General features: G+C 36.0%; 4 protein-coding genes and 1 long non-coding RNA gene across 6 annotated transcripts in view; 4 read left to right on the forward strand and 1 right to left on the reverse strand.

Moving 5' to 3' along the window:
• Positions 1–851, forward strand: part of LOC118742129 (nuclear pore complex protein Nup107-like) — a 3,563-nt gene extending 2,712 nt beyond the window's left edge. Inside the window, 1 exon segment of the mRNA XM_036474089.1 lies at positions 846–851. Coding sequence (XP_036329982.1) covers positions 846–851 — 6 coding nt within the window.
• Positions 852–1,548: 697 nt separating this feature from the next.
• LOC118741367 (zinc finger protein 260-like) lies at positions 1,549–4,210 on the forward strand. 2 transcript variants are annotated; one of them, XM_036473318.1, is made up of 4 exons: positions 1,550–2,209; positions 2,297–2,607; positions 2,684–2,768; positions 2,840–4,210. In XM_036473318.1, exons 1-4 carry the CDS (start codon positions 1,621–1,623, stop codon positions 3,808–3,810), a joined length of 1,956 nt encoding a protein of 651 aa, XP_036329211.1. In that variant the 5' UTR covers positions 1,550–1,620; the 3' UTR covers positions 3,811–4,210. The 2 variants fall into 2 exon arrangements, with proteins under 2 accessions (XP_036329210.1, XP_036329211.1); XM_036473317.1 differs by having other exon boundaries at positions 1,549–2,607.
• A 30-nt stretch (positions 4,211–4,240) lies between these two features.
• LOC118741368 (replication termination factor 2-like) lies at positions 4,241–5,526 on the reverse strand. The gene is made up of 3 exons (XM_036473319.1): positions 5,304–5,526; positions 4,667–5,217; positions 4,241–4,619 (listed from the first exon to the last, which is right to left on the reverse strand). Exons 1-3 carry the CDS (start codon positions 5,370–5,372, stop codon positions 4,298–4,300), a joined length of 942 nt encoding a protein of 313 aa, XP_036329212.1. The 5' UTR covers positions 5,373–5,526; the 3' UTR covers positions 4,241–4,297.
• A 2,465-nt stretch (positions 5,527–7,991) lies between these two features.
• LOC118741763 lies at positions 7,992–9,243 on the forward strand. The gene is made up of 3 exons (XR_004993340.1): positions 7,992–8,306; positions 8,417–8,814; positions 9,051–9,243. It is a non-coding gene; the product is annotated as an uncharacterized LOC118741763 (long non-coding RNA).
• A 1,879-nt stretch (positions 9,244–11,122) lies between these two features.
• Positions 11,123–13,857, forward strand: part of LOC118741369 (protein SMG8-like) — an 8,611-nt gene continuing 5,876 nt past the window's right edge. The window contains 3 exon segments of the mRNA XM_036473320.1: positions 11,123–11,469; positions 11,537–11,675; positions 11,738–11,834. Of these exon segments, the coding sequence (XP_036329213.1) occupies positions 11,420–11,469; positions 11,537–11,675; positions 11,738–11,834 (286 nt within the window). The 5' untranslated portion in view covers positions 11,123–11,419.

A 13,857-nucleotide genomic window follows, 5' to 3' on the forward strand; every position in this document is an offset into this window, starting at 1 on the left:
AATATCAAGTGGATATTTATACTTAATAAAACTGAAATTTTCTCGACTGAAGTAGTAAAAGGCTGTCACGAAGTCCGTTCGATGAAGTTGCCACGAAGGATATGCGTTATCTAATAAAATAATAGTCTGCGAAAAACTACAAATCGAAGTGCTAAAATTCATAATAAATACATATGGGGTGTTCACAGTTCGTTCCAAATAGTGTCTGAAAATGTAGACGTCTACATTTTAAGACATTTTCTAACCGTAAAATCTGTGGTGTTGTTGTTTCCCATACAAAATTGGAAAACGACGCCGTCTACATTTTGTCACACTCAAAGGTATGTTTTTTACACGTCTACATTTTGCAACCTCGCAGCAGGGTTGCATTATGGCAATACTAATGAAATTTTTTTTATTTATTGCGCACGTTTTTTGTATTTGCATTTAATTTGAGCGTAATTTCTGACGAAAAGAAACAAATCAAGGGAAAGAAATAACAAATATTAGGAATTAGGTAATTAATCTAAATAATTACAATTTTTCAGAAACAAAATCGAAAGGCGATATATAAAAAATGCACGCAAAGAGGAAATGTCTGGCAACACCAGCAAAGTTTTGAGTCGATTTTGCGACGACTGCTAGAAAGGGGTGCTCACAGTTTGATGCTAAAGATGTCTCAAAATGTAGACGTCTATATTTTCAGACACAATTTGGAACGAACTGTGAACACCCCAATACATTTTAAAAGTTCAAATAGAAGGTAAGATTTGTTAATGTAGACATTTAAAGTGAAAATTGCAAAGCCATGTATTTAAATTAATGTTCACCTCAATAAAAAATAATAATTTACGTATTTCTTTCAGCCTTAAATATGTACATAAATACGTATATACATACATATACATACCTACATCCCAGCAAACATTTGGAGTCATAAATGAGTCTTTAAGGAGTCCTATTTCGGAGCTATTACGCTCATAATGAGCTCATTTAAGAGTCCGGTATGAGTGTTTCCCTTCCTACGAATGTCGACTTATATGAGCTTAAATTCATACATCAAATGAGCCTCAATATGAGTCATATTGGACTCTTATTGGCCTCATATACGGCTCATTTTGGACTCTTTTAAAACAAGTTTTGGCCTCATATATGACTCTTTTTGAGACCCTTATCGGCCTCATAAATTGCTACATTCGGACTCTTATTTTAGATTGCTCTTTGAGTCTTATTCAACTCACTATATTTGCAAAGGCATTCCGCAAAAAGTCCTTGCAAATAACATACATACATACTTACATGCATATACACATTCCAACATGCATTCAATAGCAGCAGCTGAAGCTAAATTTTGTTAATTTTTTGTTTTGTAATTATTTTCAATTTCTGTATAAACAAGTTTAGATATAAATTTCAAATCTTTATTGTTTTTATATTGGCACAAGGTGCTGGCTCATAACTTGGCTCATATATGAATCCTAAAAGATTCATATAAGAGTAAAAAATTTTTTGTTTTTGAAACTCATATTTCTTACCTACCTAGGACACCTTTCGGACTCATATATTCTGAACGCTCAGAATATGTTTGCGGGGATTTATGTAGCTCGAAAATACTAGATATACAGCCAATAATCAATTATCATGGCAGTTCAGTTGAACCCGTACAATATCCCAAATATGAATCTTCCACTCACCATAACGCCTATAATACCTGCCTTAAAAGATTTGTCCGTTTCTACGGCGGCACCGTCAAAACCGGATCAGTCTCCATCGCAGCCGGATTTAACATTTCATTGTATGTGTTGTCCGGCGTATTTTGTGAACCCTTATATGCTGTACCAGCACATGAACAGCCAACATCCACAACCATCAGAAGCCGAAGGGATTGATAAAATCCCATCCGAAGACGATGACCAAGATTATAGTTGGGTGCTTGAGCCAGTTTGCGAAATAGTCGATATGGGTGGCGATGGCGAGGATGATGATTCGGATAGCGATTCTGACTCGGACGATTACTCGTCGAGCAGCTCATCGCAGAGTTCTAGTAGCAGCTCCTCCACTGTAACAGCCTCCAATTCGAATTCTAATACCCAAGACTCCATTTCAAATGAAGGGCACGGTTGCGGTGAGGATAATACTCGCATAACCACAGTAAGCACTAACACCGTGCCGCCGGCTATTTATGAAGAAATTGTTGGTGGCGAGTCGACGAGCTCCTTGAGTATCCCTAGTGAGTCTGCCTTTCCAATGTTTAAATTTAAGACTGCAGATCCACGTGAATATACTTCGATTATTTTGCTTAATCCGTGTCACACAGTACAACCTTTGCAATCAAATACAAGCATAACACCTGTCGTGATTAAGCCGGGAAGGGGAAGGCGCAGCGCTGCACAGAACGCTCAGCTTGCTGCTTTGGCTAATGGTGATCAGAAGTGTTTTCAGTGCGCACATTGTGAGGCCTCCTTTCAAAATGCGGGCGATCTTTCCAAACATGTTCGATGTCACATCACCAATAAGCCATTCAAATGCGCCATCTGTGAGAAAACATTTACCCATATTGGCAGCTTAAATACGCATATTCGAATTCATAGCGGCGAGAAACCGTATAAATGCGAAATGTGTCCAAAGGTAATTTAAACATTTTTTTTTTTAATTAATGAAATGCCAAAATTCTAAAACTTCTCTAAAATCTTCTCTCTCAAAGGCATTTACCCAGTCAAGCAGCCTAATGGTGCACGTTCGTTCTCACTCCGTACGCAAGCCTCATCAGTGTCATTTATGTGATAAAGGTGAGTTGTATAACTTATTAAAACTTCTATTCATTTCGTTATTGAGTTTTAAAAATCTACATCATACATAGGCTTTATAAACTCCAGCTCTCTTGTGTTACATCTGAAGCCGCATGATGAAACTGAAGTATTTAATTGTCCTGAATGTGACAAATCCTTTAAACAGGAAGATTTACTCGAGAAGCATTTACAAATGCATACACAAGAACTTGTCTATCAGTGTTCCATCTGCCATGAAGCTTTTCGCACATCCTCTGAGTTAGTGCAGCACATGAAGTGCCACATGGGAGAAAAGCCGTTTACGTGCTCCATCTGTGATCGTTCTTTCACCCAATCTGGTAGTCTTGGCATACATATGCGCATTCATACCGGTGAACGACCGTTCCAATGTAAACTGTGCGATAAAGCTTTCACGCAGGCATCCAGTCTTAGTGTGCATATGAAAATTCATACGGGTGAAAAGTCGTATCCTTGTCATATATGCGGAAAATCCTATAGTCAACAGGCGTATCTCAATAAACATATACAGGCCCATCTGGCAGCAGGACAGACTGATTCGACGGCGAATGCGGCCAGTAATTTACCGTTTCCAACTGGTCTCATGCAATCGCAGGAAACTCTCGTTTGTATATTTTGTGGCGTGTTACATAAAGATGTAAACTCATTGGCATTACACGTTACACAGAAGCATGCTGTGCTGTTGAATAACAGTGTTCGCAGTGCTGCGGCACAAATGCAGATGACGTCCGATAATGTCAGCGAAGAGGAACGTCGATTGCAGGAGCAACAGTACATGCAGCAACTGCAGTTAATGCTGCGCAGCGCGAATGGCGGTGCTTTGCAACATATTGCAATGGATGTGGATATGGGTAATGGCGTAGTAAAAGTTGAAGTGGAGGAAGAGGAAACCGGAAGCTTTGAACCGGATAGAGAATATAAAGAAAGTGCACAAATATCAGAATTGGATATCATTAAGCAGGAATTCGACCCAGAATCTTACGAGGATTATGGCGCTGAAGAAGAAGTGGAAACCGAGGAATGAATTATATTATGTCTTTAAAAATATTTGTATAGAATACCGTATCCTGGCAACAATAACATTATATCAGAGGACGCCAAACTCAGATAATTTATTTGCTATGCATTCTACATACATACATATATATATACTGCTGTTCGTCTAATTTTACATATTTAAGTACATGCATACATATGTGCTTATTTTAATAATTAGTATATACACCAGCTTTGGCATTTTTTACCTGCTCTATTTCAGTATTGTTTGTATTTAATAATTCTTTACCTATGTCCACAGCATGATTTTAAAGAAATACAATTTTTGCTTGCATACATGATGATCCCGTTTTCATTTCGAATGTAAACTACTGATATACGGGGTTATTATTAGTTTATTTTGTGAATATACATACTTATTTTGTAGATATACACATGATATTTTTTGTATCATGGATATACATATATCTGAGGCAATTCTAATGCAAGATTTTATAATTTTTAAAGAAATGTGGTTAATTATAAAACGGATTGTAGGTAACCCAATGTGCGCGAGATTGTTCTTTTTCGCTTTTATGTGTGGTAAATAAGGACTTGTATACATCGCTAGCCTTAGGGTCCTTTGCAACGCTGTAGTCGTTTTTCAAACGTTTCATCTCTGGATCTTCTAAAGCATCCTCAGCCGCACCTACACGTTTTAAATTGGCAACAAGTTTCATTTTTGTTCCAGCTGCTGCAGTTTTGCTTGTTGAAGGTCCATTTGCGCACAGCTTTTCTTTTTTAGTAAGCTTCCCGTTCGTTATGGTGCTTTTCTCCTCGTTTATATCTTCTGTTTTATCTGTTCCTGCTTTGCCGTCCCCTCTTTACCAGTGAAAGTTTCATTCATCTTCTTTTCCTTTTTCTCCTTCTTATCCTTTTTACAGGTCTTACGTTTTACATTACGCATCTCCATCTTAGCTTGCATCAGTTCCAAGTCTTCATCTGCTGCATTGAGAATAACCACATCTTCGATACCAAAGGGTATTAAACAAAGAGGGCTTGTGCTACCACCACTATTGTCACGTTTAATTTGCTTAATTGCACGCTCAGCTATGACGCAACCACAAGTCCACAACGCCACAAAACGAAATTTACCAGACATTTCAAGGCCACTTAATTTGCAAATATAACGAGCATGTCGTGTGTCCAGCAGACCCTCGGTTTTATCTTCATCAGTGTAAGCTGGATTTGGTGTTAAGTTGAGACTTTTTATATCTTTAAGATTGCGAATGTGTTTGATAGATTCAGGCATTTTATCTTTTTCCAATAATTGCTCAATGAGGCTTTGCTTGGAGTATAAACGTCCAAGGCTGCACATTACAGTTGGCTCTTGTAAACGCTGTTGGGTAAGGGCACGATGTAGCCAACGAAACTCGCGTTCTGCATCTTTATCTTTATGGAATTAGTGTGAAAAGAGAAGAGAAATTAATGTTCAAATAGTTACCCTCTAATACTAATAATAAGCCATCCATTGGCACGCACCTGTTCCGGTTTTTTAGCAGTCCGCACCAGCTCATCCCGACGCGGAATGGTACCTCCATCGCAACCCATTTTTTTCGACTGCGAATAAAAACTTTTAATCTAATTAATTGATCCACGAACTGGAAAAATTATTCTGCAAATCCAATATAGATACCAAATCGACCAGCAAATAAGCCATAAACAAACTCCTTCTTTATAAGCAAGGCATTCACAATAAGCAAGTGATTTGCGAAGAAGGCTACCAAATAAGCCACTGTAAATAGGGATAAATCGATACCTTCAAGGTAATACTCAAATCAGCACTTGTACTTGTATCAAACAAGGTATCGATACCTACTCAGTATCGGAAAGGTATTGATTACTCGTACATAGAACTACGATTTTGCAGATTTTTCAAAGTTATTGAATTTGTTTCACAAAAAATATGCATTTTTACAAGATAATTTATCTTCTTATATTTATTCATACAAAAACAATAGATTACATTTTTACAAGATTAATAGATAAAGTTTTTTCATATAAAATAAGTTTAAGAAAATAACCCCTTTTTTGTCATATTACTCCAATAAACTCAACTTTTACAAGTGTTTTCCTGAAAGGCGGTTTCGAGATTTAGATATACGGGCATGTTCTGAAATTCGAAACTTTGAACTCGAATTGATTTGCCAAATATTTTTTAGTTATATCTGATGAAAAGTGTGAATATTATGATTCCAAACCGTAAAAGAAGTTAATGCGATACGTTGAAATTTTCGAATTTTAGAAAATGCCTGTACCTGTTTTTAGAAAAGCCTCTAGCAAGGGACAGATGACCCAACAACCGTTATGTATAAACGGGCTCGCTTGTGTAGTGCGCATAGCTTCCCATTCCTCTAACGGGTGGCTTTTCAAAGAAGATGCTGAAGCATAGTAAATTTTGCGCTTAGACTGTGTTTATACACGGATACTTTTGTCGACGCGATTTTTCACATTCCCTTTTGGTGTTGCTCGTTTCATTTATACGGCGATTTGTGTGTATGCAATTGTTGTTGTCAGCTGCGAACAACGGTTCAATTTACACAGACGAACGAGAGCACAACGCGTGTTGCCCGAGCATGAGCAACTAGAGGTTCTCAGATATTTGCGTACCTGTGACTTTGTCACGGTTACTCAAAAGTCACGGGTAGCTGCTGTGACAACTTCCAAAAAGTCACCTTGACAGACTGTGACAAGGGAACAGTGGCATTGATGTTTTTGTAGTAGGATTGCGCCTTCAACAATAGCAGTAACAGTCACGGCAACAGCTACGAACTGTGACTGTGATAAAGTAGCCGTCGCAACCCTGCAAAAATTGTTGGACCATGTAGTCTATTTGTGGTAAATTGGAGTAGTTACAAAAGTGATCCTCTGTCATGCTATAGCGGACCAACTCGTGTGTTTGCGCCAGCTTATTGTTTGTTATCCGATCACTGCTCTTGTTTTAATGAAATGTGATTGAAGTTGAGCATTTTAAAGCACATTTGCATGTCTGGCTTTAGCTGAACGTGTAGAGATGCTCGCTGTTAGTTCTTAGCTCCCAGCATGTTCGAGTTCGAATGCCGTCAGAGGCAACATGTAATTTTTAATTTTTGTCTTGGTTTTTATTAATTTCGAAAAAGCATTTGAGAAGTGAAACACAAAAGCGTGTACAAACGAAAAAATATAACAACAATGCCATTGTTAATATGTTGGAGTAGTTTTGTGCTACTCTGTTGTAATGCAGGGATGGAGTATATGGTCCTGCCCTAGGACATCGCAATGTTAATTGGACCATATTTTTTATATGAATTGTGGTTAATTTTGGAGTACTCTTTGGTCCTTAGGGAGTACTCTTTACACGCATGCATGGAGTAGTCGCGATTTTTGCAGGGAATTACACATTGAGAAACTGCAACCAGTTATTTAAGACTAAAATCTGATTTACGATGTTTGGTATTAGAATTTCACACCATTAAAAACGAGTGGGAATGACCAAAACAAACGACGAAAATAGTCAGTAATGCCAAATAAATTAATAATGCCCTTCCCTGCAAGAACAGTGACTATCATTTGACAAATCATTTGAGTGGCAAGACTAATAGAGATTTCTGTCACTGGCTACCTACAAGTTTCTATCAAACTCTAAAGGGCAGTGGGAAAAATCTGATGTAAACATTTGTGTTCCGTCTTCCTCAGACTTATGGCATTATTTAGTTGTCTCTTTTTACCAACGCAAAATTTGTATATGTGTTAGTAAGGTAAATGAGAATGTGTTAGTTTCCATCACACAATTCTTGTAGGGTTAGTTCACTCGGTAAAAGATTACCGTTTGCCACTTTTTTGTCACAGTCACGGATGAAAATCACTGTGACTGCAAAGTCACAGTCACAAGTAACGTTGCTCCTCAAAAGTCACGAGATCGCCCATCTTTATGAGCAACACGGCAACAAAAATCGCCGTTTTTTCGATACCTACTTGGATCGCAGTAAAAAGTATCGAGTAAAAAACTACTTGGTAAATTGAGAAAAGTATCGAGTATATACTTAGATTTACACGTATCGATTTATCCCTAACTGTAAATGGAAAGTAAAAATCAGCTGTTGCTTTCGATGTAAACAAGTGTGCAATTTTGAAGTTTTCGCTAAAATACGCTTTTAATCACAGTATACCAGTAGAAAAGGTTTTTGTTTTTGTAGCTGTTTCGTGGTGAAAGTCCTTTATGGGGGCCAAATTTCCCCACAAGAAATTGAGCGCATGGTTGCTTTTGCATTCCAAAAGAACGAATATTAGAAAACATTGAAAAAAAGTCTGAGATAATACAATTATATTCTACTAGAAATAAACTCGATAGTGTGCGCTAATTAGATAATGTGATAATCATGTTTAAAAACTCTTTTCAAGTCTTATTTTTCAGAAAATAATTTGTGGATCAGATTGCTCTGAGCGCTTCTGTTGTTTACCAAGAAAATGCACCCCTGTTGGTTATTATTTCTGTATCGCAAAGCGGTGAGTTTCTATTTCTTGGTAATTCGGTTTGTAAAATGGTAAACAAATTATTGAAATTTATTTATTTGATGTGTTTAACATTTGTTTAATGCAATTTTCTGCCTTTTCAGACTATTAATTACAAGCACAGCATCATCAACGGTGATTGCAAGAACTACTGCAATCCCTGCGGTTTTTCCTCTTGGTAAATGCACATAGAGGTTGTAAAGTTTTTGGAATCGATGAACTTACTCGAAGAAGACGATGGTCGAAAACATATGATGAAACATCTTCTGGCGTGCCTTTGACAATCGTTAAGTTAGACGGAGGCTTCACATACGATATTTCACACATGGATGGAATTCGTTAGCGGACAGAGCACACATTTACAAAATATTTATCGTTCTGCAGAACATGCATGCATATTCGACTCCGATTTTATGGGTCGATTACGGAGGACAACCGAACTTCAGTGGGTTGGCCAGTGGCTGAAATGGTATTACCGATGGCAACTAGCAACTGAAAGCTGGTAACTGAGTTGCTATATTGGCACGAACTAATCAAGGCTGTCATAGAATCCATCGTAGTCCGATTTTCCGTGAAATCTATGAAAATGCAATTAAATTCGAGTAGCTACGAACACAGTGCTTGCTTTGAATACACACGTTCATAGCAGTTCAGATTCAGTGATCGCTTTTTTGTAGATTTTATGAAAAATCGGACTACGATGGATTCCGCCACCAATATATTTTCTCCTTTGACAAGATGTTGGAGAATCGGGGCAGCACAGCCCTATACCTACCCTATGCTCTTACGTGCATATGCTAAATTTCTCGTACCTAGCTAAAGTGCTTGACAAAGGCAGAAGGCTTATCTTCAACATTATAACTTAAAGTAAAAGAGTTAAAGATATGCAATAAAAGAATACAACAGAACCAAAAAATCTCAAAACTATTAAACATAAAAAATTGCACGAATAAAATTCATAATTTAAAATAAAATAAAATATCGCAATTGTTTTTTATATGTACATACATATTTACAAAATGAATCTTAAAGCACCCACAGTAAGTCCTAAACATATAAACGACTAATAAGAAAAATAATAAATAACAGTAATGTGAACAAGTATGTCGAGAAATCTCTAAATAGTAGCGAAACTGTATCTGAATAATAACAAGTAATTTTGAGCAAAAATACAACCGACTTTAATGCTCATTCAGGTCGTTCTGGTTACGTAGATCCGACTGTCCTGCCTTTTTTTAAAAAGGTTAAAAAAATGAATACGTATTCTACAGAAATCAAGATACATATTTAAGGACTTTAAGTAAAAATAAACAAAGGAAAACTTGTTCGTGATATCTCGAGGTGTATCCATGATACAAAAATCTGAAGGTAAAACCGCTGAGAGGCAGCCTGAACATTTTTGAAGTTTGCTAACATTACAAAAATGTTTTCAAATTTCCAATCTCACAAATACATTCTCATTTTCAGTCTCAAATAAATGAAAATTTCAATATTTTCATCTATTTGTTTTTTGTTTTACTTTTATTTGGCATTTGAGTTGCTCTCAAAATTTCAATTTTATAAAATAGACAAATTTCAAAAAATAAATGATGGCCGACGAATTTAGCAAGCGCTTTTACCTTTAAATATTTGTATCATGGGTGTATTAAACAAGGTGTTATTGACAACTCAGTGCGGCTCTCTTAATATTATGTAAAAAATATAAACAAACGATTCAAAATGCATAAAATTTTTTTTTCAATTTGACTATAGGATGGTTCTTCTGAGAGCAATATCAAATTCAATCACACTTTGTTAAATACATTTTGATCTCTACCAAATAATATACTTCCTCTGTAAATATTCTATGAAGTGTTCCAAAATTTCCTCCGAGCGCGTTCATTGTTGATCATTTGATTTAAATAGTTTGTCATACAATTAATACTATAGTTTGATCGGAGTTAATATATTCTTCAGTAATTAATTGTATTATATTAAAACATAAGCTTATAAGAAATTTTTTAGTCTTAACATTTATATCGTGTTCCAAAATTCGCTCCGAGCGCGTTCACTATTGATCTTTTGATTCAAATATTGTTTGTCAAGCATTCAGTAGTGAAGTTTGTTCGGAGTTTATATATTCTTCAGTAATTAAACATGTTACATTGAAATATAAACGTATAATATGGTAGAAAGTTAGAAATTATTTAGTCTTAATATGCATATTTCGCTCCGTGTTCCAAAATTCACTCCGAGTGCGTTCACTATTGATCATTTGATTTAAATAATTATTTGTCAAGCATTCAGTACTATAGTTTGATCGGAATATATATATTCTTAAATAATTGATCACATTTTATTAAAATATAAACCTTTAATAGGGTACAAATTGTGAAATTATTTGGCTTTAACATGTATAGTCGGCCAGAGACAATTGCAGAAAAGTGCAACTACTCGTGAAAACTTACAATAAAAACAATGTAGATGAAAGTAATAAATTTTATTTTTAAAATTAGATCCATATATAAAACATTTTACATCATTTATTTGAAGTAAATCGGAATATATTTTTACATATAAGATAGTTTCCATTTAACTCATAAAGTACATATTTCACTACAAATATTTTTAAGATCATTTCGAATTGCAAAAATAGCGCTAATTAGTTGTATTGAAGTATGAAACATTTTATTACGTTCATGGTTACTTATAAAGCGCATAACAATATTTCTCTCGCCATTTATCCGATGTTAACATTTTTCACCACATTATTTTGCTGCACAGCACCCTGAATGCGGCAAAATAGTTGCTCGCAACCCTCAAGTCCTTTATGGGGACCAAATTAACAGCCACAACAACAAAAACCTTTTCTACTGGTATACTGTGCTTTTAATTACGAACTATTTAACAAGACGTCTGCTAACTTCCCAAGGAGAAAGAAGTATTATCACCCAGAAAAGCAAGAGGAGATAAAAAAGCAGCGAATGATACGCTTCGCATCGTAGAGGAATAACCTGGCTTATGCAGCGCTCCACTTTGCCAACACAACCCAAAACCCAAAAAAAATTAAAAAAATAATAATTACGACCTAATTTCTCTCCTACTGAAATTTTTACAATTACCGAACCATGCCTGAATACCAAAGTTGGACATTTCCACACATACCCGCGGAACTGGCGTAAGTAAAGTACCTGGTATTAAACAATATTCGATGGCCTAATAATTGCTTGAATTAATTCATCCAGTGAACTGCTCTTCCAAAATGATGAGAAGTTGGTTGTGGTGGGTGTTATAGGGAAATCAGCCTTTTCAGATAGCAATAAAATGGTTGATATGGGTGTGTTGGATAGTCACCCTAGCCTTCTGGATCACCAACCACAAGAGGTAGTTCTGCAGCATCGTGTGTTTATATGTACATATGTATATAGCAGGTATCTTTTAATTAGGGAACTATTCGGCTTTATTACAACCGAAAAAAGTCCATGTTGCTCCTGCACTTCGAAACTACGTTCGATGCAGCTTGTATGCAGAAGATGCTTGAGGAAGAATTTTATTTTTTTTATTTTATTTTTTTTATTTTTTACAGTCGGTTAGACTTATATTGCAACAAAGATTTAACATTCTTATAATTAGATTTTAGATTTAAAATGTAAATATTAAATATTAAATACAAAATACAAAATGCTCTACAGAAATTTTTAAATAACATTATTTCTTTATCACTGCAATTATTTTATGTCAATATAAACGCATGCAATTTCCTGGAAGTTATGTAGACGGTTGGAAAGGCCGAGTTTCCAATCCGCGCTATTCTTTTTGGGTTACTCCATTTATTGATATCTCCTGGGTGGTCAGAAAGGCCGAGTTTCCGATCCACCCAGTCGCGCTTTCGTGACGGTTGACGGTTGGAAAGGCCTAGTTTCCAATCCGCTCGTTTATTGTTTATTTTTTTTGTCCACTTCTGTTCTATACTTCGGGAGTCTGAAGCTGTTATTCTCTCTCAACAAATATGTATGCGTCTCATTTATATATCGGAGATTATCGCTAAGATAATCCGGCAGGTTGCCCTTCTTAATATTGTACACAAATTTCATAGCGTGGTAAAAAACTTGTTTCTTCACGCTTAACCAATTCAAGGTTTCAAGCATACATCTTGTTGGTGTGTCATACGGTTTGTTGAGGATGAATCTCATCGCTCGGTTTTGCATTTTTTGCAGCTTATCTACATGGGAGTCCCCCGCTAGGAAGAAAATCGTGGGGCAGTATATAAAGTGCGGTTCTACTATTGACCTGTACACCAACGTTTTATATCTTCTTCCCAAGTACTTACACGATCTCTTTATAAGGCCAATTTTTTTAGCAATCTTGTTGACTGTATACTCAACGTGCTCATCAAACTTTAGTTTGTTGTCTATGTATATTCCTAGGTACTTGACAATTTTCACCTCTTCGAAATTTTCATCTTTGATTTTTAATTCACGGCTTATGGAGTCAGCATTTGCCGCTCTGGAAAATACCATAAAGTTAGTCTTTTTCACATTCAGTTTGAGTTTATTTGAACACAGCCATTGATACAAAGAATTAAGATCTTCTTGCATTTTGACAATCGCATTTGGTAGTTCCCTATCACTGATCGTTAACAAGGCATCATCCGCAAAGAGTTTTATTTTACAATGTTTGAGAGAACTTTTAATATCGTTTATATATATATTAAAGAGTAAGGGTGCCAAAACTGAGCCCTGTGGTAATCCGATGTCTACGGCTATCTTACTAGACATCTTTGAATTAACTATTGTTTGTTGCCTACGATTACATAGAAAGCTTCTAAACCAGTCAAGCTCAGTGTTTTTTATACCAATGTATTTTAGTTTATCCAACATTCGGACCCTATCAGCGGTTTCAAATGCTCTTTTAAGATCAATAAACACTGCCACTACATTAAGGTGTCTGTTCAGATCTTCTTTCCATTGAGAAAGCACCAGATTCAGCGCAGTCTCACAGGAATGTTTAGCTCTGAATCCAGATTGTTCTTTTATGAGTATTCTATTGGATTCCACATAGTACTGTAGCTGGTTTTTCACAACGGTTTCTAGCATTTTTTCCAAGCTAGGGAGAGTATTGATGGGCCTAAGCTCCTCAGCTTTAACCGTTTTTCTAACTTTCTTGACGGGCACTATTGATGAAATTTTCCATTCTTCCGGTACTGATCCTGTCTGGAGACTCTTATTTATAAGTAGGGCATAGAAATATCCCATATAATCAGAAGAGTCCTTAATAACACCTTCAGAAAGTAGGTTGTTTCCCCCAATTTTCCGCTTAAATTTTTTGGAAATTTGAAGAATGTCTTCCGTTGAGACCTCTTCAAATTTTAGCGTACTTGTGGGAGCTCGTTGCTCGAAAAAATCATAGTTTACACACTCTATATTGGTATGTATTTCCAAAATGCTGTCCACGAAAAACTTATTTAGGTTTTCCGCAATTTCAAAGCTGTCTACGTAGTTGGTGTTATTTATTATCACTTCCCCAATATTTTCTTTGACCTCCGTGTTATTGACTACCTCCTTTA

This window comes from Rhagoletis pomonella, unplaced genomic scaffold, assembly GCF_013731165.1.
Source record: "Rhagoletis pomonella isolate Grant_MI unplaced genomic scaffold, Rhpom_1.0 Rhpom_scaffold_00006, whole genome shotgun sequence".
Lineage (NCBI taxonomy): Eukaryota > Metazoa > Arthropoda > Insecta > Diptera > Tephritidae > Rhagoletis > Rhagoletis pomonella.

What these genes read in the sequence shown, in the direction of transcription:
- LOC118741367 (XM_036473317.1), top strand. Translation starts at nt 1,621, where the DNA reads ATGGCAGTTCAGTTGAACCCGTACAATATCCCAAATATGAATCTTCCA. An exon ending in AATGCGAAATGTGTCCAAAG is followed by an intron (nt 2,608 to 2,683) that starts GTAATTTAAACA and finishes TCTCTCTCAAAG; the next exon opens with GCATTTACCCAGTCAAGCAG. An exon ending in GTGTCATTTATGTGATAAAG is followed by an intron (nt 2,769 to 2,839) that starts GTGAGTTGTATA and finishes CATCATACATAG; the next exon opens with GCTTTATAAACTCCAGCTCT.
- LOC118741368 (XM_036473319.1), bottom strand. Translation starts at nt 5,372, where the DNA reads ATGGGTTGCGATGGAGGTACCATTCCGCGTCGGGATGAGCTGGTGCGG. An exon ending in CTGCTAAAAAACCGGAACAG is followed by an intron (nt 5,218 to 5,303) that starts GTGCGTGCCAAT and finishes CACTAATTCCAT; the next exon opens with AAAGATAAAGATGCAGAACG. An exon ending in GAGAAAAAGGAAAAGAAGAT is followed by an intron (nt 4,620 to 4,666) that starts GAATGAAACTTT and finishes AGCAGGAACAGA; the next exon opens with TAAAACAGAAGATATAAACG.